Source organism: Pteropus alecto, unplaced genomic scaffold, assembly GCF_000325575.1.
Source record: "Pteropus alecto unplaced genomic scaffold, ASM32557v1 scaffold49, whole genome shotgun sequence".
NCBI lineage: Eukaryota > Metazoa > Chordata > Mammalia > Chiroptera > Pteropodidae > Pteropus > Pteropus alecto.
The window spans coordinates 1,986,721-1,988,411 of NW_006443131.1; the positions used below are offsets into that span (position 1 = coordinate 1,986,721).

General features: G+C 54.8%; 1 protein-coding gene across 4 annotated transcripts in view; it reads right to left on the bottom strand.

The window, feature by feature from the left end:
• FLAD1 (flavin adenine dinucleotide synthetase 1) overlaps nt 1–868 on the bottom strand; it is a 5,476-nt gene extending 4,608 nt beyond the window's left edge. Inside the window, exons 1-2 of one of the 4 annotated variants that reach the window (XR_001517931.2) lie at nt 753–826; nt 68–292 (exon numbers count right to left, since the gene is read on the bottom strand). Coding sequence is in view for 3 of the 4 variants with exons in the window: in XM_025040897.1 (XP_024896665.1) it covers nt 68–148 (81 nt within the window). In the remaining variant the exon portion in view is untranslated. The other 3 variants (XM_025040897.1, XM_006923550.2, XM_015598375.1) reach the window with 3 other exon arrangements.
• Nucleotides 869–1,691: the final 823 nt, after the last annotated feature.

A 1,691-nucleotide genomic window follows, 5' to 3' on the forward strand; every position in this document is an offset into this window, starting at 1 on the left:
CAATGTGGAGCAGGCTCTTAAGGACGGGAGAACGCCGCGCCCTCCCCCCTGGTCGTCCCAGACCCACCTTGAGGATCTCATCTCCAACAATGATGATGCCCGCTGTCACGCTGCGCCCTGGGGGAGGTTCAGAGGCCCTAGATGCCATGGTCCTGACTTCTCTGCCCCTCTGCAAGGCCCTCCAGTAGCCACCCAGACCCCCAAACAGGGGTCGTAAGCAGGGGAGTCCCGCCAGGTCTAAAGGGCACTGTGGGCCATAGCCAGGGAAGAGGGGGTCCGGGGTCGAGGGAACCTGGAGGAGCCAGAAAGGACAATGGGGGAGTGCAGGCGTGCCTGGTCTTTCTTACCAGGCCCTTAACAAGCGACTGCTTTATCCCTGCCTCGTGGACGAACCCGTTCCCAGACCCCGGCCCATGCCTTTTTAAGTGTCTTCTAAGCTTGATTCTAGTCTCCTCAAAATGTCCTGCTGTCCAGAACACCTACCACTTCAAAAGTCTTCTACCCGCCGAGCTCGGCTCCTCGGGGTCTGCTCTATCTTGGGCACCTGCACCTTTAAATGTCTCTTCTCTTTGAAGCACCTGTCCCTTTAAATGTCTACTCGCTTCTGGGCCTCGGCCCCTTTAAATGCGCTCGCTCCCTCCACCCCGACCAGAACCCAGCCGCCTTCTTCTGCAGCGTCCTGCACCCTTTCTAGCCCAGAGCCCGGTGTCTCCCCACCGCGCTGCACACGATGGGCTCTCTCGGGTTCTCACCTGCCTGTGGCCCTTTCACCCGATCTTTCCCTCTCTCTTTTCCTCTTGTCCCGCGGCAGCTTCCGTACTCGGAGTCCCGCCTTAGACACAAGCCTACCTCATATTGATTGGTGATTTTGGCTGTCGCTCAGAATACCTTCCCAAGTCCATTGGTGAAGTCGACTGTCGCTCGCGAGCCTTAGCCAGCGGGCGGGAGCAATGCCGGGTTGTTATTGGTGACAACCACGTGATCAGCCTCGCCCGGAAATGTGGGGGCGGGGCTTCTTCTCTTCAGGGCCGGCCCTGGGAGATCTGGGGCGCGAAAGGAGAGGTGGGAGGTTGGAGGTTCTCTTAGGGTCTTTGGGGTGCTTCCTTCTGCTGCTGGAAGTCAGGGGAGGCTTGACTCCAACCTTCGTTCTGTATTCAAATTCGTGTGTGCATGACTGTTTTCTTTAATCCACGACTCTAATTCTTGGCTAAGATGTCAGGGGCCGCTACCGTGTCAGAAGGGGTTTTATATTGTAGCAGATAGACGTTGGAGAGACACCAAGAATAATTGTGAGCATTGCCTGAGAGGTAGGGAGACTGTGGAGGTGAGCTTGTACTGTGTGGAACTCTCATCTGTCTGTTATAAATGATAAAGCTAATACTTCAACTTCTTTGACAAGGTCGAGCCTTGCCCCACCTTGCTCGGATGGCGCTTAAACATCACTTCGTTATTGGGCTCGCAGAGACTAAGGACGTGTGTCCACTTTGGACTCACATCATCCTAACTTGCTCTCATGTCAGTTGGCTTCGGTCTAACCTTGACATTCATACTAATCATTTTGGGACCTTGGGTGGGGCCTGAGATCCGCATTCAACAAGCTCTCCTGTCTTGCTGGTGCCACCGGCCTATAGACTGTTTTCTAGACCTTTTGTAGTAAAGATCTAAAATTCATTGGTCGTTTGGAGGACTGC